Source organism: Prosopis cineraria, unplaced genomic scaffold (assembly GCF_029017545.1).
Source record: "Prosopis cineraria cultivar Desert tree isolate PC_DT_omini unplaced genomic scaffold, ASM2901754v1 PC6, whole genome shotgun sequence".
NCBI classification, from domain to species: domain Eukaryota; kingdom Viridiplantae; phylum Streptophyta; class Magnoliopsida; order Fabales; family Fabaceae; genus Prosopis; species Prosopis cineraria.
In genome coordinates this window covers 4432863-4456168 of record NW_026555337.1, presented here as the reverse complement: position 1 = coordinate 4456168, position 23306 = coordinate 4432863, and the positions used below count along the sequence as shown (strand labels likewise).

Sequence of the window (23306 nt, the reverse complement as noted above, 5' to 3'; positions counted from 1 at the left end):
TGATTGTATCAATATTTGCAATTTTACTTAAAAAGCGTTTTATAAAATTGGACGGAGGGAGCATGAGGGATTGAAAACGAATAATGAATATTAGCGGTTGAAAATTAAATACCCTGGCTACGCATGCATGCATGTGTTGAGATATACTCCAATAATATAAACTTGGTGCTATTTCCAACGAACTGATGCTACTTGCCTAAATTGGCCATGAAAATGACTAGTTTCCGGTGGCAAAATGCTTGCGAAATCTCGGGCAACCTTGTGGGGGAAAAAGAACAGGACAGAAAAGACAGGACATGTGATATTCTTGGAATTGTTGGAAATTTAAGTCAGACAATAACGCAAAAGATATGGCGAAAGTTATGTAGTAATGGTGCTGTGAATTCGGGGAAACAAAATACTTAATTTAGGAGATATTATTATTATTATGGTCGAATTATTGTCCTCTTAACATTGGCCAATCATAATTAATTACTCGCAATGCTTTTGTCCTCTGGAGTCTTAACATTGCCGGATTATTTGTACTTCCCCAATGATTAATGTCTGTTTGGATGACATTGGCTTCACACGCTCCTCTCCAGTCATTTACAAATTACAACAGCAGGAGGAGAGCGGGATGGCTTAATTGCAGGATTATACTTCCAATAAATCAATTAATTATGTTTAAATTAATATCATTTTTTTATATTTGCTCATATTCAATTGAGTTTCCAGTTTAAAAGTAAAGGGTTGAGTAGTTACTCCCTTGATTCTATTTATAAATCACTTTCAGCATGTTTACAATAAGTTTTTACTTCTACCCTCTAATAATAACAAAAAAGAATTATTTGTAATAATTTTTTCTATAATTAAGAAGGGAAAAAAATAAAGATATATATAAAAAATAGTAAAGTATCCTATAAACAGGGTGAAAATTATTTTTCTTTCTCTACCCTATAAATAAGATTGAAGGAGTATCCATTAAAGATTTTTTTTAAAAAAAAGGTTAAAGAATAAAAATACTTTTAAATTTTTTTTCTAGAGACGCATGATATTTTAAAATTTTGTTTAAAGTGATTTTACCATAGAACTTTCAAAAAGGGTGCTTTTTCACCTTATTGTTAAAAATTGAAATTGTTGTGGGGTTTGACTTGGGGCATTGTTGACTCTCCTCCTTCTTATTCCGCTTCTCTGCAGAGACCCCATTACTGTTGAAGCTTAATGTCTATCTCAATTTTAGTTCTCCTTTTGACATTCTTCATGCCCCGCGCGATCTCCCTCTTTGCCATAAAGTCCATCGAAGAATCCTGATATTGGCTGGTGAAAGGCATCGTGTTCCACCTTGTCTTCCACTCCGATAGGCTCTTTGACTTTCAGATGGAGATGACAAGAATCCTAAGAACATTTCGGCTACTTGCTCCGGGAATGAGTGAGCACCACACAGGTCTGAGAAAGTAGAACATGTTCTCCGGTGGAAGTTTGAGGAGTACTCGAAGGGGAAGTACAATTAAGAGATTACGAGCTAGCGATCTATTCGAATAGGGGCTTGTTGTGATGGACCGAATTATGTGGAGAGAATAAAGGAAGCTGACGAGCTTTGAGTTCTTGACCAAAGTTCTTATGGATTTTAGTTGCTATACTTTCAAAAGCAATGCCAATAAATTGGTCCGACTTTTCTCGGAGTTTTTATCTTCTTTCCCTGAAAATTTCACACTGTCTTGGTTTGAATTGAGGTTCAAAACATTGCAATCTAATATATCTGTGATGGATCTTCTCATTGATTTGCAACTTTTTTTTTTCATCATACTTGATCTTCTGGGTATTGGGGTCACAAGCGGAGCTAGGTGCAATTGAGAGGGGCAAAAGCAACCCCTCAAATTTTGAAACCGCGGGTACTGAAACCATAATTTAAATTAGAATTACTTACTTATTCTACTTTTATACAATACATGTATTTAAAATATAAGAGAAAATTGTTATTATAGAAGCAACAATATTGACCTAAAACGTAGGTTTGAAATCCTTTATTTTCTTGACATGATGTATCAAATTTCGAATCATAACAAATTATGATTAATATAAAATATTTACTATAAGACCTTTTAAGTTATAAGCCATATATATTTGTACAATTTTTATATAATTATTTATTTTAAAAAATATATTGCACCTCCTAATCTCAGTCCCGGCTACGCCACTTACTGGGATATGTGGAAAATTTATCAAGAAATTTCTTCAGGATATTGCAAATTCAAGACAACCGGAAAAGTTTGGAAACGAATAGAATGATCAAAGCCCAAATGGGAAATCACTTTAACTTGTGGGTTCTCAAGATGAAAAGTATAAGAATTCAAACTTGTGAAGCTAGTTGAATTTCGAAAGAAGAAGAAGGATCTAGTTTTTGATAATGGGCTTGAGAATGTTGGAGAATGAAAAGGAGGAAGCCTGTGAAAGACGTGAGAGAATTCAGGGGAGGAAAAGGCAGAAGATGCTATAGTAAAAAATATCCTAATCAAACCTCATTTTTAACTGTCAATATTCTCATATGTAATTGTGGGCACCTTTTTTAAAAATTTTAAGATGACCTTGCTTCAAAAAAATTTAAAATATTAAGCATTTTTCGTGAAAAAGTTTCATGGTATTTTTTGTCCTTTGATCCTTTGAAAAAAAAAACTTATTACTTATACATTAAAAAGCTAAAAATATTATTTCTATCTTAAATTATAAAATATTTTTAGATAAAATTATATGTATCAATAAAGCTCATTAAATACACTTTCCAACATTTTATTTTTTTCAAAATAAAAAAATAAACTTTAAAAAATGTCCTACATTTGATACATCATTTGTGAAAAAATATTGAAGAGAGAAAGAGTATAATAGAAAGGGTAATGAATGTTGAAAAACCATTAATTATTAATAAAACTTTATTCTTATTAAAGTGTCTAACATTTTAAAACATTGCTTCCATAAAATGTGTTTTATAATATGAGATGGAGAGAGTATTTTTAAACATAGAATTTTAGAAAAAATATTTTATAATTTTAAATGAAGGGAATGCTAATTTATTTTTAAAAACTTCAGTTTATGAATTCAAGTAAAAACTTTAAAATATGTATAATAAACAATACATTGAGATTTGAAAATTTTATGAGCCTCAAATTTTCATGGAACTATTATGATTTTTAATTGCTGAACCTTTTTTAAAACTCTCACAGGGTGAATGATTCTTGCAGGTAAAAAAAAAATGCATAATACGAATTGGGATTATTCAACTTATTAGCAGAATACGCTTTCCGAAGAATAATGATTCATTTTGGTGACAACTAGCATTAATCTGGACAAGGGATCGGAATCCAGTGCACCCCATATTGCAATGATAAGCACGAATTCAATATGATCGATGTGCACACTACCCAGGTATAATTGGATATATTTTGGCTCTGGAATTCATAATTCACAATACAGTGCACATATGCCCGATGCGCATGTGGCATATGTGCATTGTATTGTGCGTCCTTTCCCATTTTCTCGATGGACTTCATGAGTCCATTGATTCATGTTTGTTTCTTAAATCCAACACTCTCCCAAAATAAAAAGAAGCCCTTATATTCCTTTTCCTGTTCACTCGCGCCATCAACATCATAGGCTTATCATCGGTTGAATTTCCAGCTTAATTGAAACATATGCACGTCCTTACGTTGTACTCTCTTCATTTTTATTCATAAGAGCAAATATTACTTTTTATTTATTTTTTATATAAATAAAATCACCTATTTCAATAAGCATTTATTGTAAATTTTTTAAATCGTCCCTCATAATTCACATTAACAAAAAATAATCAATGCATGCTTATGTTAATTAACATAAGGCATTTTTGTCTAATTTTTTTTACTTTTAAATATAATTATTATGATTAACTAACTTTTTAAAACTGTGTAATATAATATGTGTGTGTGTATGTATAGAAGTAGAGGTAGTAATAATTAAGTTTGAAAAATAAATTATACAGTTTATGAATTATGAACAATACTTGTTCTTATAAGAAGCGTTTATAAGCAAATACTAGCTACTGCATCACTGAGGTACACAAAAAAATATCTATCCATCACTGAGGTATACAAAAAATATCCACCCATAAGTCCATTGAACATGGGGGCATTGGAAATCGCGTGGTTCCATTCATTGAGAAGCACGCGAAGAATAGAAGCGTTACATGAAGTGATGACTGATGAAGGCGCAAGTGGAGAAGCGTGCGTGTGTCTCAAATAGTAAGCCAATATTTATATTTATACCACACACCCACCCACACGTGGCACTTGTACGGACAGATGAAAGGGCATTCAAATACAATTATGGCCAGCAAGCAAACGAGTTGATTCATGGCTTCGCTATTTTCCAACACGTAAGTTTACATCCCTTCATTGAATCTTCTGGGCATGGCCTGCAGGCTGCAGGCTCTGATACCTTCAGAACTTGATACGTGGATCTCCTGTTCATATCGCAGCTGTCTTTCCAGTTTTTGCTCAGCCGAAGTTCTCGTTTTCGCCTGGTCTACATGTGGATTGCATATATCTTCAAAGTTGGCTCCTTCTTCACAAAGTGAGCTAGCCTCTTCATCGCTTGTGTGTATGTACATTTCTTGGCCAGCCAAAATACATGGGATTTTATTTTTGAAACCTAGCTGGTACTGATATAGACAAAAGTTTTTTTTCATGTTACATGGCCAAGCTACCGACTACAACCGATCAGCTTCAAGTTCTCATTAAGTCAAAGCTGTTGGATATTATAAAATAATATTCATGAGTATTTTAAAAAATTATTATAAATTAATAATATTAATTGTTATTTAATTAGTTTATTTTGCAACCTGTATATTTAACCCCATCATCATCATCATCTAACCGATTTTTAATGTGCCAGCCACAGGTATGTGCCAGCCACAGGTACTAGCTTCGGAGCCCTTTCTCCTCGTCTATAATATTCATCTGTATTGTTGTCTACGTACTTTATGCTAGTTTTTGTTGTTTGTGTCCTTGTTAATTTTTGTAAGAAGAGTCTAATTTAATTTTAAAGAACTGCCACATGATTAACCTTGTGTGACGAAATAGCTTTTATAGATAGTATCTTTAACCACAACTCAAACTATAATTTTATGAGCTAATGCCAGCAAAAGCTATGTAAATGAATACTAATTTTAACTGTGAAGCACGTGGCGATCTGCTTCGAATCGTCACAGTAAATATGAAATATGTATATATATACACGCGTAGAAATCTACTAATCAATTAAAATAGTCCACAGCCAGTTAAATGCTAATTTGATTAAAGAAAGGTAGAGAAGGAAATGTGTTGGAAATTTCCGACTTTGTCAACACAGAATTTCGAGTAGAGCTATTGTTAAGTCCTTTTAATTGGCTGTGATTATATTGTATAAATGAATGTCAAAGCAAGATCAAGCAATTCAAATAAGTTGCGTTTCGAATTTGGTACAAACCTTCGAAATCAGCAGTGGTTTGGTTCCAACCAAACCCGTGTTAGCTAATAATAATTATTTCACGATGCCTTTGTGTCTAAAGCATGGGCGAGCTTTTAATGTTCTATATGTGTAATATATATTTTTTAACATGCCTCTTAATCAAGGGTGAATGACAATTAAGTCACAAGGGGCCATTTTATTCAACTTAAGTCCCAACAAATTTCTACATGTAAAGTAAGTTTTTTGGTCCATAAATGATATTTTGATAATTTGCAACTTTGTCTTCAAAATTTTATTTTTTTATTGATTTTGTAACTCATTTTCCTAATTTTAATAAGAAATGCAAATATAAATTATTAAATTTAAAAAGAACTATGTCATTATTTGATCATTTTCACAAATTTGCAACTTTGTTTTTCAAATTTGTAATTTTATCATCTTAAATTTGCACCTGGCTTTCTTGATTTTAATAGATTACACAAATAATCTTAATGATTCAACTTGAAAGATAACATGTTATTATTTGAATACTTCTAGGAATTTACAACTTTACTTTTAAAATTTGTAATTTCATCTTGTAGAATTTACCACTTATTTTTTCAATCTTAATAAATAACACGTACAAATTTTAGTGATTAAATTCTAACAAGTAATTTGGAATTTTGGCTTCCAAATTTGTAACCTTGGCCAACTAAATTTGTAACACATGATCTCCCTTTCTTATTGACATAAGTATATTGCATTATGTGAAATTATTAGTTAAGGAATTAGGGATATATTTTATATTTTAAAATTTATTGAAACTTTACCTGAAGAAAATGATCTCGTTGAGACTTAATTGTCATTGTTTTTTGATCAAACCCAGGTAACAAGCATTTTTCATATGTAACAAGTGACATTTCAAAACAAATAAAGAAAAACTCCAACGTTGAACATGGCATATCTTTCTGTAATGGTAATTGAAGTTTAATAAGAAGGAAAAAAGATCTATTAATTTAGCAATGCAAATGAGAAATATAGTACAAAATGTTATGAGTACATGGAAGATGAATCTTTTTATCAAGATTTATTAAATGATCCTTACAAGGTTATTTAATCTCTATCTTAATAACGTATAAAATGATGGAAGTCAACAAGTATATATGGTGCATTTTCGTTATATGTTGTTGGGCTATTCAAGGCCCAACCTTGATGCGGGCGAAAACCAAGCCCGTGATCTAACGAAAAAACAATGAGTTTAATGAAATTTCCGCACTTGTCTCCCTAAAAGGTTTCATTATTTGCTGGGGAAGCATGAATTGCAGTAGTTCCCTCCGAGGTTTAATTTGTCCGATGAGATGGGCCAGAGAAGGCAAAAAAGCAAGACATACATATGTGTGTGTGGGGTAAATTAGGAAAGCAAGACATGCAATACTTTGTTTAATTTGGATGAGATGAGGACCAAGGTACTTAGTGTCATGTTGTAATTTGGGGATTTTGACCGTTAAAGTGTTGTGTAATCTAAAAGAAAAAAATTTAAATGAGTTATTGTTAATCTAAAATGAATTATCGTTAAAACCTAAATAGATACTTGTTGATAAAAGATTAACTTAAATCAAGAAGTGTCCATTATAGCTTTAACAACAAATAACCCTTGATTGATATAAATTTTCTCCAATGTTTCTTAATTGATATTTTTTGAAGAAAAAAAAAAGAAAAAATTGCATACAGAATGGTTATATTTAATTTCTTGCCTAATTAGTCAAGGTAAGCTCATCATTTAAAGAATCTATATCAAAGACTCTGCAAACAAGAATAGAAGCTGGATGCAGAACTCTGTAGGTTTATCAACTAAGGATATGAAGTTCTAGATCCCCATCTCAAATGCATGTCTCTTAGACTAATTCCTCATCAGCCATTTTCCTAAATGACCCATCTCCATCCATCTAATATGAATTTCTTGAATGGCTCAACTAGTCTTGTTGTACAAATAGGATACTTCACGTGGATGGAATCTTATGATAGAGCATCATCATCCACATCTCCATCATTTGCACCAGACAGTTAGGATAGAGACTCAGACTTATTAGCTATTTCCGAAGCTAAAGGACACACCAACACCAAAAACTACTCAAGATATAGATCAAGACTTTGATAACGAATAGCTAGAAGAATTGATGCCACTTAACAACCCTGCAGCCAGAAAGTGTCAAAAGGAAGAGAAAAGTTTACTTTTAATTATATCTTCTTTTAAGCATTTGTCTTGTAGTTATTTTGTCAAAAGTCACTTTTAACTTTTAGACAAAGCAGTTTTACTTTTAGTCATGTCGTCCTACTTTTACTCTACTTTGTCTAAAATAATCAAGCATGTGATAAAAGTTTGTCTACTTGTAATCATGCATCCTCTATCTTGATCCTCCATCATGTCTATATAAGGAAGTTTCAGTTTGTTTGTAAGGCAAAACTCGTTTGGGAATAAAACCTGTGTGTTTCTCAATTATGTCTCTCTAAACTTCATTCTCTCTCCTAAAAACTTGATTCTTCAATATTCCACATTTGTCATACTAAGATTCAAGTATATTTTGCACTTGCCTGTCTAAGAAATCTATGGACCATTTGCAAGTGAGCCCATATCACTGTGCTTAAAAATCTTTGGATTAAAGTGACAGGGGATTAAAGATTCTAAAATAACCCGAGTTTATTTAAAAGAGGCATTGAAGGTGCTTTCATGGATTAATATATCTTGTAGCATTAAAATACAAGTATCTCTAAAATTAGGCACACATGTCCCGCCCCCTTTGGTTATGTTTTTATTTCTTTTTGTTTTTGTTTTATTTATTATTTATTATTTTTTGGGAGGGTGGGGGCGCCTCGTTTGCATTGATTTGATAGCATTAATTAATGCACCAACCAGATGAGCAAAATGAAATAAACAAACATGCCAGTGCAGACATTTTCTTGCTGACCACACACACACACACACACGAGTTTTCATAGTGTTAATATTCAAAGTTGACAGTTGTTTACAGCATAATATCGGCCTTCAAACTAAATTCAAAATCTGGGGTGGGTATAATTAAATTTTAAATGAGAGGGAAGAATTAACGTAAAAATATTAATTGAATACGTGACGGCTCATCGAGAGATTCAGATGTGTTTCATTCAAAAGGTTGACTTAGTATTCAAAGACGAGAAAGATCGATGAGTTGGATTTCGACGATGATCATGACCCACTAGTTCTCAATTTGCCTTTGCTCTTGCTCGGATCATTAACTGCGACCGAGAAAAACTCAACGCTCAGAAAAGTTTGTACTACGCTCGTAAGTCAAAACAGCGAGGTGGCAGACATTTCTTGTCAAACAAATTAATTAAATACGCAGTTTTCATAGTAAAAGTCGTAAAACGAACAATACACCATATACTTAAAAAAAGGGGGGGGGGCGAGAGATTGAAAGTAGAAAGCAGCTCGTTCATGAATGACATAGTATATGTATGACACAAACATTAAATAAGAAAGAGCGAGTTGGACCACGTAACATGTAGTAAATTCAAGTAGTAACTTTTGATACATTTTCAGACAACAAAATAGCTAGAGAATATATAGAGACAAGAAGGAATATCAAGCTATGGGTGTGATGAATATGTAGGCGGTTATACTTAGACCTAAACAAACGGACAAAATTGAAAAAAGCTAGAAAGGCTGAATACATGGCAGCTAAGGATGTTAACAAGAGTCAACGAAATATGCATTGAAACATGCAGGTCGACGTCGGTGGTGAGAGCTATATCAATTCAATATGGTCCACTCATGTATATCTCGTGCCACAAAGTTATGACTTCTGTGCACTCACAGTCAACTAGTTAAACCTAAGTTTGAAGGATTAATGTCATTATTAATTACCTGGTCTTATTGGCTTCCAACTTAATATTGAACCCAAAAAATTATCAGATTTGCTTTTTCATTTTATTAGTATTCTAGCTAGTTCGATATATAATATCCAACACTAAACAGATATCACAAAAACAACAAGCCTTACCTTCAGTTATTACAAAAGAAAAAATAGAAAAAAAGATAGATATGATCATCCTCCCTCCTAATTAACTAGGCATCCTAAAGATTAAAATTAACCCCAATATAATCTCTTGCTACAAGGCATAGGAAAAATATAATTATCAAGCATTTTAACCTAAAGAATCATGTCATTCACACTTTGATCAAATAAAATATATTAATTTTATAATCAACTTGACCAATCTTTATTGGTAAGCCTTACTATTTATAATCAAGCTATAAACAAACGTTTCTTTCGGCCAAAAAAAAAATTAAGCTATAAACAATGTTATTCACATCAAATTCCATGAAAAGTATACACCTACAATGTGGTTGATTACATTGGATGATATGTGTAATGTACAAGAACGAAAAATTTAAATTTTGCTAATTATTCTAAAAAGGCGGTCATCATCATTGATCAATATTCAATACTCCTTCCACTGCTAAAAAGTAAAATTAGCATTTTTTTTAACGTATTACACACAGGAATGCACAAAGATTAAATAAGACTGGGTTAACTATCAACCCAAGGTGCATCTGCTCATTGTCATCGCCCTCAAGGGGTATACAAGATCAGGTTTAATTTGATCTCGTCTAAGATACTAACGAAAAAGGAAAAAATAAAACAATACATTTTCTTCATTAAATTAACCTAATATAAAATTATATTCTCTTAACAAATCATATTATATTAAAATTTACATGACTTTATTTTAAAAAAATTAGTAATTTTTCGTTATATTAAAATAATATTAAGTTCAGAGATAAATTTAATTCTTTAAATAAAAGTAAAAGATTGAATTTTTAAAAATTTCCATGATAATAAATCCATTCATTAGATATGATATATCAAGAAAACTGATATCATAAAATTAATTAATATTAACAAAACATTAAAATAACATAAAAATATACACCAAGCCAGGCATTGGAAACCAATTCCTCTCCCAATAGGCGACTGCTCCTAACAGGTTGCCGAATTGATTGAACACAAAGCCTAAGCTAATTCGTATTCTCATGAATCCAACTAACATGTGGATCATATACGCTTGATTCCCACTGTATCATGTTTAGTTTTAACCATGCTTCCAGTTCACTAGGTGGTTTAAAATTGCTCAGAAGTTGCGTACACACAATCATTATTCTCATTTTTGGTCTTGAGTAACTGATATTGTCTGATCAAATTAATATGATCTGATTCAGGATTTCGTCACGCATATAGGAAAAAGGAGAATCGTCCATCAGCAATTAAAAGCACGTGCGTTCCTCAATATGATCTGTCAAACAATTCACGCTGGTAGATTTGTCTTTGATCAATTCCCTTTTGCCGTACTCGTGGGTTGTACTTCCCCCATAAGATCCGATGATCCATGTCTTTATATTCTAAAAGTTGTTTCTTGATTATAATTCATTGAAAACTAATAAATTATATCACAATAGAGGAAGTAGAAAAGAGAGAGAAAGAGAGAGAGAGAAAAGGAAAAAGATGATCTAGATTCTATATTCTGGAGCTACCTGGTTTTCTGTTAATCATCACCTTTGGTGCCCGGTTAACAGATAAACTTGAATACAGGGGGAATTATTCCAAAGCTTGGAGTGCAACCTCAGTATCGATCTCGCTTTCTCTTTCAAACTCGGTTCACAATTGGCTTGAATCACCATGCAAAGCTTCGACACTGCTCCCACCCTCAACATTTCCAAAACAACGTCGTTCGACCCGGAATACCTCGCCATCAGCCACAATACATGAACGGTCCTGTCATCCGTCGCCGGAGACACCCTCAGAACCCTCTTCGACGCCACCGCAATCCCCGCCGCGTGTGACAAGAATTGTTCCCTCCCGTCCGCACAAGAGCATAGCTGCGCGAGGAGGTTAAATGTAAGCTCGGTTATCTTCTTCTCGGGTTTCTCTAGCTCAAGCTCGATCAATTCACATACTGCCCTTGCTTCCACTATCCTCGTCCTGTTTCTTCCTAAAGGACACGTTTCCATAAGAATATGCAAGGCGGACTTCAAGGCTTGTTGTGAGATTGATCTGTTTTTGATCACCCTTGTGATTTCACTGAAGAATTCGGGTTTCAAACCTCCTAAAAGTGTTGAATCCACGAGCTCGATGGTGGATTTTAACACAGGCATTGCTTCGTTGATCAGATTGACGTTGGTGTCCACGTGGAGCTGGAGAATCCTAGTCAAAGATTTGATGAAGTCGATGTTTTGGATGACCAGAGGCTTGATGGTGTTGCTATTCCAGAGCAGGCGTAGAATTTGCAGAGATTGTTCGAGGGAAATAGTGTTGTTACCTAACTCGTTGGAATTTTTTGTAATCAGATGAACCATGGACTCGGCCACGCCAGATTCCACCATGCACTTCAGGTTCCTCTGGTTTTCTGTGGCCAGAGCATGCAATCTCTCCAATGCGGATTGGCACAACTGGGGAAGCTGGAGATTCCTGACCAGTTTCTGGAGGAGCGTCTTGTTGGGAGGGGATTTAGGGGTGGGGATGCGATCGACGCCGTGAGCGGCGTTTTCCGAGCACCAAGCCTGGATGAGACGGCGGAGGGTGTGGTTGGGAGTGAGGTCGGAGCCTCTGGGCAATGGCTGCTTCGTGACAGGACACTTGTGGTCTTTGGCCTTGAGCAGCCACTGTTCGATGCTTTCTCTGTCGTAGGTTATGCCGGTGAGCGTAGTCACAGGGTCCTTCATGATCTGAAGTGAAATGGGACAGACGAAATACTGAGGAACTTCGATTTCATCCATGGATGATCAGAGGGGGAGGAAGATGGTGAGGATGACAGGAAGAGGAGAGAGGAATGGTCTGGTTTGGTTTTGTTGGGTAAGAGAAAGCGGCTGTATAATACATCAAGGTTGGAACTTGGAAGGGGGTTTTTATATGCGTAATTGGAATATAATAATATTCCTTGATTTTGGAGACGACTAATGAGAAATTCGATGATCCGGTGTATTCACAGCCCACTGCCTTGATCTGCTTGGCCAAGTCCGCCCCTGTTCTGATTAAAAATTACCAAAAAAAAAAAATCATTATTTATTTCATTATTTTTAAGTTTTTACTCACTTCTTTAATATGGGGTAGACTATAATTTAAACATTAATTTTTATTTTTTTATTCTACATTTCAAAAGATAAATAAAGATTGATGAGAAAAACATAAAAAATAAATTAGTAAAAAAGAAACAAAAAGTATGAAACTCTAATATCATTTTTTATTTTAAAATAATAGTATAATGGTAAAGAATGTTGAAGTAAATAGAAAATGTTGTATGAAAAAAAAGACTACTAAAAAGTAAAAGAGGCACTATATTATCTATAGTTCATTAAGTAAAAATATATTAATTCAATCAAATAAAATATTATATATAATTATTTTTAATAACCTTATTTTATTATAGAATGCTTATTTAATTTATTGTATTTTCTTTTTTACTATCATTAACATTTTAATTAAAAAATAATAATAAAATTTCTTTAAAATATATAAATGATAATTTAATCTCTTAAAATGTTACAATTTACTTAAAGTCCCAAAGACTTTTGTAACAATTCAAACCTATGGTACCCTTCACTTAATTTAGATTGGGCCCACCTCTTAAGAGGCTCAAGCCAACTTTCCCTCTAGTGATATGGGGGTTATTCTTCACTCTATTCTCACAGGGGTCTTTTAGAACCTCTCGAAATTTAATCCTTCAACTTTTACCATCATAATAAAGTTGAGGCTGAATTTTGTACCATTAAACCAATTTCATTAAGATGATAAAGGTTGGAGAATCGAATCCCAAGAGGTTTCAAAAGATCCCTGTGAGAGTGGGGTGAGGAATAACCCCTATACCACTAGGAGGAAAGCCAACTTAGGCCTTATGAGAGGTAGAGGCCCAATCCAAATCAGGTAGGGGGTGCCGTAAGTCTGGACTATTATAACTTTTTCGTCAGTGATAAATTTATACAAATTACCAAATTCTTAAAATAAATGATTCATAAATTTTATTTAAATATTCTCAACTTTTTTTCTTATATTCACAACAATACAATAGCAAATAAAAAATTTAACATAGTTGTGATTTGTTGTTACATTGTTGTGAATATAAGAAGGAATGTTGTGAATATTTAAACAAAACTTATGAATCATGTACTTTCAACTAGAATAATTTGATAATTTATATAAATTTATTAATAATAGAAAATTTTTTAGAGATTTTAAAAAAATTATGACATTTTGAGGGACTAAATTATCATTTATAAATTTCAAAGGAATTTTATTATCATTTTCTCTATTTTAATTTTAATTAATTTATATTCAATGTCATCTAAATGTTATATTTTTATTAAATGGACCATGAATGATGAGGTGCATTGAGAGTAAATTTTTATTCAGACCAGATATATCACATCATTTGTGATTTATCCAATTAGAATATCCCAATTTATCTAAATAATATTTTGTATGATATTATTTTAATTGATTTTATTTTTACAATACAATGTATATTTAATTGATTTTATTTTTATATAATATTATTTTAATTTATATTTAATATTATTTAAATATTATATTTTTATTAAATAGTTCTGCCAAATAATTTGTGGTTCTTCTAAAAATTTCTCTACAACTAATTTGATTTTGTTAAACAGAGATTGGGGGCGGTGGTCAAACCAAGCACCAGAAATGATTTGAAAATCATTATTAAATAGGGCATTTTGAATTCCAGGTGCATGAATTTCCTTGGAGTGCATTACATGCATTACCACATGGCACAATGTTAGTGGCGGATATTTACGCCTAGTGGTGAATGCTATTGGGGGCGGGATTGCTCTTTGATTGTGCTTCTGACCACTAAATTGGAAGCTTCCGAATCAGGGGCAAGTTTCAGGCTACAAAGGAAGGGGAATTTTTGCACATATTTAATATGATCAAATAAAAATGATAATTTAACATTTAAAATACTTTGCAATGTGGTCAAATTAATATTTACATTAAATTAAAATGATAAAAATATTCATTTTTCTTAAAAATAAAATCTCATCCTCATTTTTGAATTTAAAATATATTCTGTTCATTAAGTTGATGGTGAAATATTCAAAAATATTTAAATATTGAAGCAATGCATGATTGTAAATGGGTCACAATTATAATAATTTAATTATAAGAGTTTTGCTATTATCTTATACGAGTTTTTTTTTATTTGTTTTGAAGATAAAAAGAGAAAATTGATCTCCAATTGATTGTAACTAGATCACATTTCAGGATTTTCAAAATTTTCTTCCATAATTTTTGGTTAATATGTTTTTTACAGTCATTGAGCCAATTTACTCAAACAAAAATTGGGAGCTTAATTAGTTTCTTAACATGCATGTATCCTTCACCCACATAGGAGGATCATACGTGACAAATTTGCGGTCCCTGGTTTATTTTTGGGTCTAAATAGCGTTCAGATATCATCGAAGTGCGCTGGCCAATAATTTGGAGTTTGCATATCAAGCAAAACTAACTGCTTCCGTTTATTGTTTTCGCCAATTTTAATATGTGTTTAATTTTTTAAAAATTTTTGAATAATTTTGATCTAATAATCGTAATTAATATACAAGAGCTTAATTCAAATCCATCCCTCCTATCACGCCGTTGAAATTTACTCTGAATTACAGACATTCTAATATAGTCAAAATTTACAGCCAAAGTGACTGTACAATTGAAAAGGGGGAAAGAATGTTCATCTTGTTACTTTGTTCGCAAAATATAGCTGCTGACGGTTTACCTTGAAAAAGGCGAGTCATTCCCATCTTTCCTTGTCAATTCTCTCTCTCTCTCTCAACTTACTATTTGGTTTTATGCGTATATTACTAGCTAGTATTTAAAAAGAAACACAGCTCATTTACTTTTAAATCAAAATTAAAGGTGACGCATACGCGTAGCATGTTAACTGGAAGCAAAAATTAAAGAACATGTGCCACTTTCTTTTCTTTTTCTTTTGAATAATTCTTTCTGAACACAAAATCAAAAGAAATTAAAGCAGGAACTCATATCCTAACCCCTCTTTCTCTCTCTATATATCTATATTCATGTGAATAAATTTAAAACACAGAGAAAAAGAAAAACGCTCAAATTTACTTTATTCATATGCCCCACGGCCCCACCCAAGAAATTCCGCCCACTAAACTTGTCTGGCCCTTTTCTCTTTTTTATTTTGTCTTTTTGCTTTTGCTTGCTTGGTGGCTTTTTAACTGACAAAATATCAAACGCATAACAACACGAATCTAGATGAATCTGAAGTTCTTAAATCTAATAAATTCGAAGGCCTAATAAATCGGAAATTCTAATAAATCTAAACCTAATCTAAATTATTTTTTAAAAGATAATCAAAAATTGAAATTCTAATTAAAATCTTAATGAAAATTGAAAGATTTAGATATTTAGACTTGTATATTTAACATATTTGTTCAATTAAATTAAAACAGGTAAATCTAAAGTTGTTAATAATATAAATAACAAGAGTTTATATTGTTGATCAATGAATAATATATAAAAGGCGGTCATTTAATTGAAAAAGAGTATCTTAAAAATATAATACTAATTAGTGTATAAGTTAATCATAAATTAATGATGAATCTTCCTGATCCCTCATTAAATTCTATAGCTAATCTGTCTCATTTTATCATAATTTCATAATAACTTAAAAAATAAAATTATTCCAAACTTTTTTTTTTCCCCTTTTTGTGCGGCAACTTACATTGCCAAACCCTAGGCCATAGCACTCATGCTACCAACTTTTACGATCTTCACCTTTTTCCTATTCGCCACGGGTGGAACAACAGCTTGGACGTTCTTAATTCATTGCTCGTGGAATGCTACGATCTGATTGAACATCGAGCTCCTGCAAGAAAAGCCTAGGACCTTGCTCCAGGTCCGCCCATTCACAACATCAATTCCAAAACGACTCAGTTCCAATCTCAGAGTATCAGTCAAAGCATGAAGATTCTTGACTCTTGAGGTGAATTAAGAATTAAAAAGAGCAGCTTTGCAAGCAGTGTAAGCATTATTTGTCTTAATTCTTGAGGTGAATTCCTTGAAAGCCTCGACCTCTTCCCTCAACCGCCTCTTTGTGTCGTGGACATTCCGTCATCCAAGTCGGTGGAGTGTCTGATGGGGAAGACTTACAGGAGGCTAAAGGGAAGCCAGAACTTGAGGCAACGTCTGGTTCTTGCAACCCTCTCGTCCACTCCAATACTCATTGAGAATATCCGCACAGACGATACCTTTTCTGGTCTTAAGGAATACGAAGTCTCCTTTCTCCGCTTGCTAGAGAAAATCTGCAATGACTGCTACATCGAAATCCCAAGTGGTAATTAATTTCAGTTTTTCTTTGGGCCTATATATGTATTGTTTTTAAAATTCTAGGATAGTGGATTCAACTGGCCACGTTGGGGCTAAATTTGTTTTATTAACGTATAGCTACAACGTTGAAGTACAAGCCTGGAATCGTGATCGGGGGGAGTCATCTTTATCATGATTGTGGAGTTAGTCGTTCCATTGGTTATTTTCTGGAGCCACTGCTCGTCCTTGCTTTATTTGCTAAGAAACCACTCACTATTAGACTCAAAGGTAATTGCAGTGCCTTTTTAAATACGTTGCATGACCTTATGATAAGGTATACATCATTGTGTGATATTTAGACCTTCGACAATTGAGTGCTGGTTGATCTTAAGACATTGGGTCTAAATGGACTGGCATTGGCATAACAGTGACTACAAAATTTCAATTTTCTGGCTCTTGATAATTATGGTAGCATGATACACTGTTGATTGATTATATGTTAATAGGAATTACAAATGATTCTAAGGATCCTTCAGTAGATACTTTTCGTTCCACTACTTTGCCCATATTGAAGCTTTTTGGAGTCCCTTGTGAAGGATTGGATCTTATAATAGAGTCTCGCGGAGTTCCTCCGAATGGCGGCGGGGAAGTTGTCTTGGCAGTTCCCATTGTTCACAGTCTAAATGTAGGTACATTAATTTATCTGTTTTATTTTTTGAATTCTTTTGTGATCTCAAGTATTGCTCCTAGCAGGCAGTTTCCTGGACCGACGAGGGCTTGATTAAGAGGATAAGAGGAGTAACATTTTCAGCAAGAGTAAGTTCTCAGTTTGAAAACATCATGATTCATGCTGCCCGTGGAATCCTCAATCTTCTACTCTCAGATGTACACATTTTTACTGATCACAGAGTTGGTCCACAAGCTGGAAAGTACGATTTCTTTATTTTGCATTTTAGTAGTATATTTCATAGACATTGTTTGATTTGATGACACGCATGACCCTTTGTTTTGGGCGATTCGTCCAATAGATCCCCTGGATATGGGATTTCGCTAGTTGGGGAGACCACTTGTGGTGTCTTCATCTCTGTAGACACCACTATTTGTCATGCTCGTGCTGGAGAAATTTGTGACTTCACAGATGATAACAAGACTGACCTCGTACCCCCAGAGGACGTTGGTCGACAAATCGCCTTTGTTTTACTTGAAGAGATTAAACTGAGTGGAGTAGTAGATTCAACGCATCAGGTTTGTGTTCTTAATTATATAATGTCCCTTTTTCAATCCTTAATTTTTATTTTGTTTTGCTTTATGATGTCATCTACTTGGTTTTTGTTCTTTGGATTTCATTTGCAGGGCTTATTGTTTCTTCTTTGCGCACTGTGTCGACAAGATGTCTCCAAGATTCGCGTTGGAAAGTTGTCCCAACATGGGATTCAAACACTCAGAGAAATAAGGGATTTTTTGGATTTGAAATTTATTATGAAGACCGATCCAAGGACCGAGACAATTATTCTTAAATGTATTGGTTCTGGCATGAAGAACCTTTCGAGAAAGCACTCATGAAGCGAACAAATCTTTTTTTTTTTTTTTAACCAGACTGCGGAAAAGCAAAAAATGAAAAATGAAAAAACCGTTAGATCTGCGGACTTTGGAGCTCGTTAAACAAGAAAACGAACACACGTGGTATGCTGTGTATTTTTTGAAATTTTTTTCTTTGCGTATCTGTAGAATTACATCAATAACATTATTTCAATATTTTATGTATTGACAAAAGAAATAATTTTATGTTTTCATTTTTATTTTTTAACATTTCTATCAGTTTTCAAATTTTAGGCCAACCTCAGCTTGACCTAACTTTGTGAATACTCCGAAGTCCTATCAACCATCGCTAAATGTAAAAGCCCACCACTTAATGTTGCCACCATTGTTTGTTGTGTGTGTGTGTTTTAATTGGCATTTGCCTTGTATTGTCTATTGATGATGATGACTATAGCCAACCACTGCCTGTCAATAGCCATCAGCCCAGTAGCCCACCACTATCTGACGTTGACTATTGGTATACTTAAAGCTTGTTATCAAATTAATTTTTCCAAATATTTTATTTTAAATTTTATCATTACATCGGTTGAGCCAGTTGAATCATTTCACGCGACATTTTCAATTCAATGTTCAGTGTACAGTCTGATTTCTAAAACACTCTTGGTAGTATATTTTTAAACTTAGAAATGTTCATATGGTATATGCTTAGTTTAATGTTACATTCAATTACCTTTTACTTAGTTACTGTTTTAGATTCATAAAAGATTGAAAAATTTAATTATTCATATAATAGACAATTTATTTTAAGAGGGGCCTGACACCTCTGCTTTTCCCATGGATCGACTTCGGGTTCCAAGCAAATCCAATCTTGGATGTTAAGACCAGCTAGTGCATACATGTCAACTCACCGACCCAAATTTGACTTAGAGGAGGAAACGTAAAAGAAAATCGAGGCATCAGCAATGAGCTATACATTTTCGTAATACCAGGTCACAGGAAATTATGAGCTATTAGCCCATTGTTTCAATCACTATCGTCAACAAGCTACTTTGCACTAGCAAGAAACAATATCGCGCATTGATGAATAAAGGAATTATAAGTTAAAAACACTTTTAATCATCTCCCCAAGCCTCGTCTCTCAATTTTTGTCTGGTAACTATACGGTTCCTCCTCGCATCTTCCTGCCTTTTCAATTCTCGGGACCCAAAGCCTGTGGATGACAATTTTAACCCCATTCCCTGGGCAATCAACCTCTGCGCTGCTTGAGCTGATGTTTTCGGTCTTTGCCTAGGAGGTTCCAGGTCTGAATGAACAAGCAGAGAGGGAAAAATTGTTAAGAGCATCCAGACTAATCATCAAAACATAATATAAGATTTATAGCATGTCACATTATTTACAAGCCACAATATTCATGCAACTCATCTAAGACTTTGTACAATGTACGGAGTCCACAGGTTAGCTGGTCTTAACAATAGAATGACGAGCAGAATCAAAACAACTGATGACAATTTTTCTTTGGAAATTTAAGATGATCTTGAGTGAGCTTCCGTATCAGCAAGTGTAAAGATTGATTGGACAGCATTACCCCCAAAATGCTTTCATGTGAAAAGAAATCCAATAAACGAAGTAGGAACTGCCTTGTTTTCAACTATGTACCACTAAAGAGTTAAACCAATTTCGGACAGCAAAACAAAAATATTTCCATATGGAAATAATCCAAAAGCTCAAAGCATATTATATTATACATGAGGTTTATACGAATATTTAAAAATACCAGAACAGTTCTACAAGATGGTTTTACGCGGTACCCAGGTTCTGAATTTCAGAAGTTAATGCGTCACTCTTGCACAAAGAAGCAACCTTTCGACCCAAAATAAAAAACAAAAAACAAAAAACAAAAACAAAAACAAAGAAGCAACCGTATTTTGACCACATTTAGTAGAAAGATAAAGCAGTCGGTACCTCTTGCTTTAATTGAACTAAGAAGTGCATCTTCCTCATCGAGTATCCTCACAGTGAATGGATAATGAATCCTGTTAAGGGCCTCAAGAGCTGCATCATAATTATAAATTTATAATACTGAGATTCTCAGATACCCACACAACTTTAAATTTTATAACGAAAAAACACAGTCCCCTAAACTAAAGCATCAAGAACAGAATGAGTTCAAGGAAACCATTTTCTTTTTTCTGGGAAAATAACAAACATCAGCCAACCCCCCCCCCCGGGGGATAACATCAAATTATAACACATTGCATTACACAAACCAAACAGCCGAGGATGAAAGGCACCAGGAAACTAAGAGTACTTGTGCAGGTATAGTTGTGCCCCTTCTTAAAGAATCTCATTCTCAAAAACTGCCAAGTCAGTTGATTGATCACTTCTGAATGAACTATCTACTTCAGCAGAATCATGCCAATCTTGCAATCCAATACCTTCATACAGGCTGTTACTATTGCTGACAATTTTTATTTGCTTTATAATTAGTAGACATAGCAATGTCATCAATGTCATCTAAGAGATGACTACAGTTAAACTGTAGGGAAACAAAGGTTTTCAAGCCTCTACTATTGATAGAAAGCATCTTTTTATGTCTCTACTCCTCTGTCACCAATCCATAATTGACCAACCATAGTATACTCAGTCACTCTAATAATATAAGCATAGGTGCATTTGACCACAATGATATTGTAAATACCAATTGAAGGCGTTCGGAACACTGCAAGTGCAACTGTATCATTGACCCAGCGAATCACAACTCCGCGATCTTTGAAGTCCTCAAAAAGTTTCTCCAGCTCTATTGTCGTAGTACTTGGCAAGAAGTCAGCCAAAACAAGAATATGGCGGGTCCCATAATTTGCTGGATCAAATCAAATATTAAACTTTAAATGTTTTGAATATGATGCCTTGAACATACAGAACATAACTAGCAAAAGAAATTACACTGTAAAAGAAATATTGAGAACCAGTGTCCTTGAGGAATTATAACTATGAAACTAATAACAATGTTAACATTCAGTGAGTATCAAAATTTCAAAACAAACGTATTTCTGTACTGCAGCACAAAAATCAGAAATATAGGCATACTAGTTTAAGATCTGATATTTCTGTAAACACATCAGTAGGTTTCCTCAGGTTATTGAAATGCCCATTCTGCCACTTACAGGTTCCCATATCTCTCTTATCTTCTGAATAATGGTGAGCCTCCTCATCCTCGACATCAATGACAGAGTTATCAAGTAACTGATCACTGTAAAGTTCACGTTTTTCATAGGAGAATGTTCCTCTTCCACGCCGCTTTGGGATTTGACCTTTGGTGTTCTCTAATTTAAGATCTGATACTCCAGATAAACACTGAGCAGATACTGAGGAGAGCAGCTCATCAGGTGAATGGTCTGCAATTGCTTCCCAATCTGTATTGTTTCACAAATTCAATCATATTACATATGCTAACACCTTTAACATAGAATACGAACAAATTGTATGATAACTTCTTTCCTTAAGCATATAAAGGAATCATAAATAAACCAGGAACTAAAACTATAAAGTCCTCACCAAAAAAAAAAAAAACTATATACCTGTTTGAAGTTGGAGTTAAATTGTGTACGAAACAGTGAGAAAGAAAATGACTCAAAGATCAAGATTCTTCCTATTTTGCTCATTATTCTATTAATCTGAGTTTAGAATTCAGTATTTTTTTGCATACCGAAACTCAATCTGCAATTATATAGCCATGTTTAGTAGAGAAATAGGTTGATAATAGCATAAGCCAGAAGCAAACGAAAACAGCTAAAGCTAAATCATGCAACAGATTGATAAATAGCCTATACAAGATATTGCCAAAATACCATCATCTGAAGAACCATTGCCAGGGGTAGTCTCAGCAGGAATTTCTGCAGGCTTTTCAAGAGGTCCTTTAAGAAAAAGGAGAATTCCAATCACTAGGCATATACAAGATCACTAAAATAAATTTTACAAGTTTTTCTTTGGGAGGCTAAAAGCTGACAGATTAGAACATACCATAAGCGGACCCCCCATTTGATGAATCAAAAGAATTGTTTGATGATACTCCATTTTCCGAGTCTTTCACAGTTTTAGCAGCCCTGCAAATGGAAATACCGTCCGTTTAAAAAGAAAAAGAAAGAAACAATACCATAAAATTTCTAGTCTTTAAAAAGATAAATACTGTGATTGTTCGGTTCAGTTCTACCAAACAAAAGTACCCATATAATATAACCTCCCTCCCTCCCTCCCTCTCTTCTTCTTGTTTTTTTTTTTCACAGTTCAAAATTAAATGCTCCAAAATCAAACCAGTAAAGGAGGGGGGAAATGAAAAAGAAAGAAAGTGAGAGTAATACGCAGGAATGTGACTTCGGGCAGCTCTATGCTTGAGGAGGGAAGCCCGAGCCTGAAGGTCATCAGCTTTGAGAGATAAGCCTTTAGAGGAGTAAAGTTTGGCTAAGTCAGTGAGAAGAGACGCCAATTGAAGCTGTGAAGGTTGTTGGGAAGAGCTTAGGGTTTCGAGATTGGGAAGCAGGGATTCGAGGAGAGAGATGGCGCTTTCAGTGTCTCCTTTGGCCACAAGGTCTTCCACAGCTTCGCTCCAATTATCCGGTAATCGCTCATCTTCCATTGAAGCGATGGCTTCCACCTTTGCTGCTCTTGCTTTGACAGAAATTTTCCTCTAGTTCTTCAGAATTTCAAGATCCAACCCACTTCAAACTCATTTATTTGAGATAAAATTTTAATACAACAAATTCATCCCGGATTATTGTGGAGAAATAAGCTTTATTATTTTTATATTTAATTGGGACTAGGATTTGCGGGGTAGATCACATGTAAGGGCTTCAGCTTGAATGATTTGATATCATTTCGATTATATTAACATGGATTTTGTCTCAATTCAAAAACAATGAAGGACTTTACTGGGTAGAATAGAAAAAAATTTTGAAATGG

At 33.8% G+C, this 23306-nt stretch overlaps 3 protein-coding genes across 4 annotated transcripts; 1 reads left to right on the top strand and 2 right to left on the bottom strand.

Moving 5' to 3' along the window:
* Positions 1-10861: 10861 nt before the first annotated feature.
* Positions 10862-12351, bottom strand: LOC129314388 (E3 ubiquitin-protein ligase PUB23-like). The gene has a single exon (XM_054957823.1). The coding sequence runs from the start codon at positions 12245-12247 to the stop codon at positions 11024-11026; it is 1224 nt and encodes a 407-aa protein (XP_054813798.1). The 5' UTR covers positions 12248-12351; the 3' UTR covers positions 10862-11023.
* A 3919-nt stretch (positions 12352-16270) lies between these two features.
* LOC129314615 (probable RNA 3'-terminal phosphate cyclase-like protein) lies at positions 16271-18526 on the top strand. 2 transcript variants are annotated; one of them, XM_054958094.1, is made up of 6 exons: positions 16271-16839; positions 16950-17099; positions 17318-17496; positions 17562-17740; positions 17840-18056; positions 18165-18526. In XM_054958094.1, exons 1-6 carry the CDS (start codon positions 16641-16643, stop codon positions 18372-18374), a joined length of 1134 nt encoding a protein of 377 aa, XP_054814069.1. In that variant the 5' UTR covers positions 16271-16640; the 3' UTR covers positions 18375-18526. The 2 variants fall into 2 exon arrangements, with proteins under 2 accessions (XP_054814069.1, XP_054814070.1); XM_054958095.1 differs by having other exon boundaries at positions 17565-17740; positions 18165-18521.
* Positions 18527-19306: 780 nt separating this feature from the next.
* Positions 19307-23124, bottom strand: LOC129312477 (uncharacterized). Its single transcript, XM_054955115.1, has 7 exons — positions 22709-23124; positions 22371-22453; positions 22199-22264; positions 21515-21763; positions 21049-21210; positions 20313-20402; positions 19307-19653 (listed from the first exon to the last, which is right to left on the bottom strand). The coding sequence occupies exons 1-7, from the start codon at positions 22981-22983 to the stop codon at positions 19463-19465; spliced, it is 1116 nt and encodes a 371-aa protein (XP_054811090.1). The 5' UTR covers positions 22984-23124; the 3' UTR covers positions 19307-19462.
* Positions 23125-23306: the final 182 nt, after the last annotated feature.

Bases quoted from the DNA above. Each gene is read 5' to 3' on its own strand.
- LOC129312477 (XM_054955115.1), bottom strand. From the start codon at position 22,983: ATGGAAGATGAGCGATTACCGGATAATTGGAGCGAAGCTGTGGAAGAC. The intron at 21,764-22,198 runs GTATTTTGGCAA...GAAACAATACAG, and splicing joins CAATGGTTCTTCAGATGATG to ATTGGGAAGCAATTGCAGAC. The intron at 19,654-20,312 runs GTACCGACTGCT...TTGTTCATTCAG, and splicing joins TAGTTCAATTAAAGCAAGAG to ACCTGGAACCTCCTAGGCAA.
- LOC129314615 (XM_054958094.1), top strand. From the start codon at position 16,641: ATGGGGAAGACTTACAGGAGGCTAAAGGGAAGCCAGAACTTGAGGCAA. The intron at 17,497-17,561 runs GTAGGTACATTA...TATTGCTCCTAG, and splicing joins CCATTGTTCACAGTCTAAAT to CAGGCAGTTTCCTGGACCGA. The intron at 17,741-17,839 runs GTACGATTTCTT...TTCGTCCAATAG, and splicing joins GTTGGTCCACAAGCTGGAAA to ATCCCCTGGATATGGGATTT.
- LOC129314388 (XM_054957823.1), bottom strand. From the start codon at position 12,247: ATGGATGAAATCGAAGTTCCTCAGTATTTCGTCTGTCCCATTTCACTT.